This window comes from Pteropus vampyrus, unplaced genomic scaffold (genome assembly GCF_000151845.1).
Source record: "Pteropus vampyrus isolate Shadow unplaced genomic scaffold, Pvam_2.0 Scaffold309, whole genome shotgun sequence".
NCBI lineage: Eukaryota > Metazoa > Chordata > Mammalia > Chiroptera > Pteropodidae > Pteropus > Pteropus vampyrus.
The window spans coordinates 860,845-861,449 of NW_011889090.1; the positions used below are offsets into that span (position 1 = coordinate 860,845).

The following is a 605-nucleotide window of genomic DNA, read 5'->3' on the forward strand; positions in this document are numbered from 1 at the left end:
GACAGGGGCTGCGGGAGAGCCTGAGGTGGCAGAACTGTGTCCGGGTTTCTGGCTGCACCGTGCCGGCCCCCGGGGAGTGGAGCACCCTGCGGGCGAGGCCTGGGCCCTATGGGTGGCGAGCAGGGTCCCCACGAGCCCGGACAGGTCAGCTCACTCACGGACAGCACTTCAAACGTGAACACGCGTTCCTGGGGCCGTGCGTGTGGCGAGTGAGGGGCTCCAGGACCGCAGCCTGGGCCTCGGTGGCGCCCGCGGGCCGGGAGGCCCCGCTCGGCTCCCCCAGCAGCCAGCAGCTGGGCGAGGGCCCTTTTCTGCTGACTCGACGTGATTCGCTGTCACCCAGGTTGCCATGGTTACAGCACCCGCACAGGCTCGGCCCTGAGCACGTGGGCCTGTGTCTGGGCTGTCGGCGCACACACACTCCGAGTGGAACCGCGCGGGGGGCACGTGCGGGGCGCCCGCGTTCGGCGGGGTCTCGGCCGTTTACCGAGAGTCCGAGCTGCTCCGGCGGCGGCGAAGCGAGCTCCACGTCCAGTTCACTCACCGCGACCTGCAGGACGTCGGCTCGCGCCCCGCACAGGAGGGGGCCCCCTTCTGCTCCTGCC

At 71.6% G+C, this 605-nt stretch overlaps 1 protein-coding gene across 1 annotated transcript in view; it reads right to left on the reverse strand.

The window, feature by feature from the left end:
* MORN1 (MORN repeat containing 1) overlaps nucleotides 1-605 on the reverse strand; it is a 45,590-nt gene that overhangs the window by 5,966 nt on the left and 39,019 nt on the right. The window contains exons 13-14 of the mRNA XM_023521637.1: nucleotides 488-600; nucleotides 159-332 (exon numbers count right to left, since the gene is read on the reverse strand). Coding sequence (XP_023377405.1) covers nucleotides 159-332; nucleotides 488-600 — 287 coding nt within the window. The remainder of the gene's footprint in view (nucleotides 1-158; nucleotides 333-487; nucleotides 601-605) is intronic.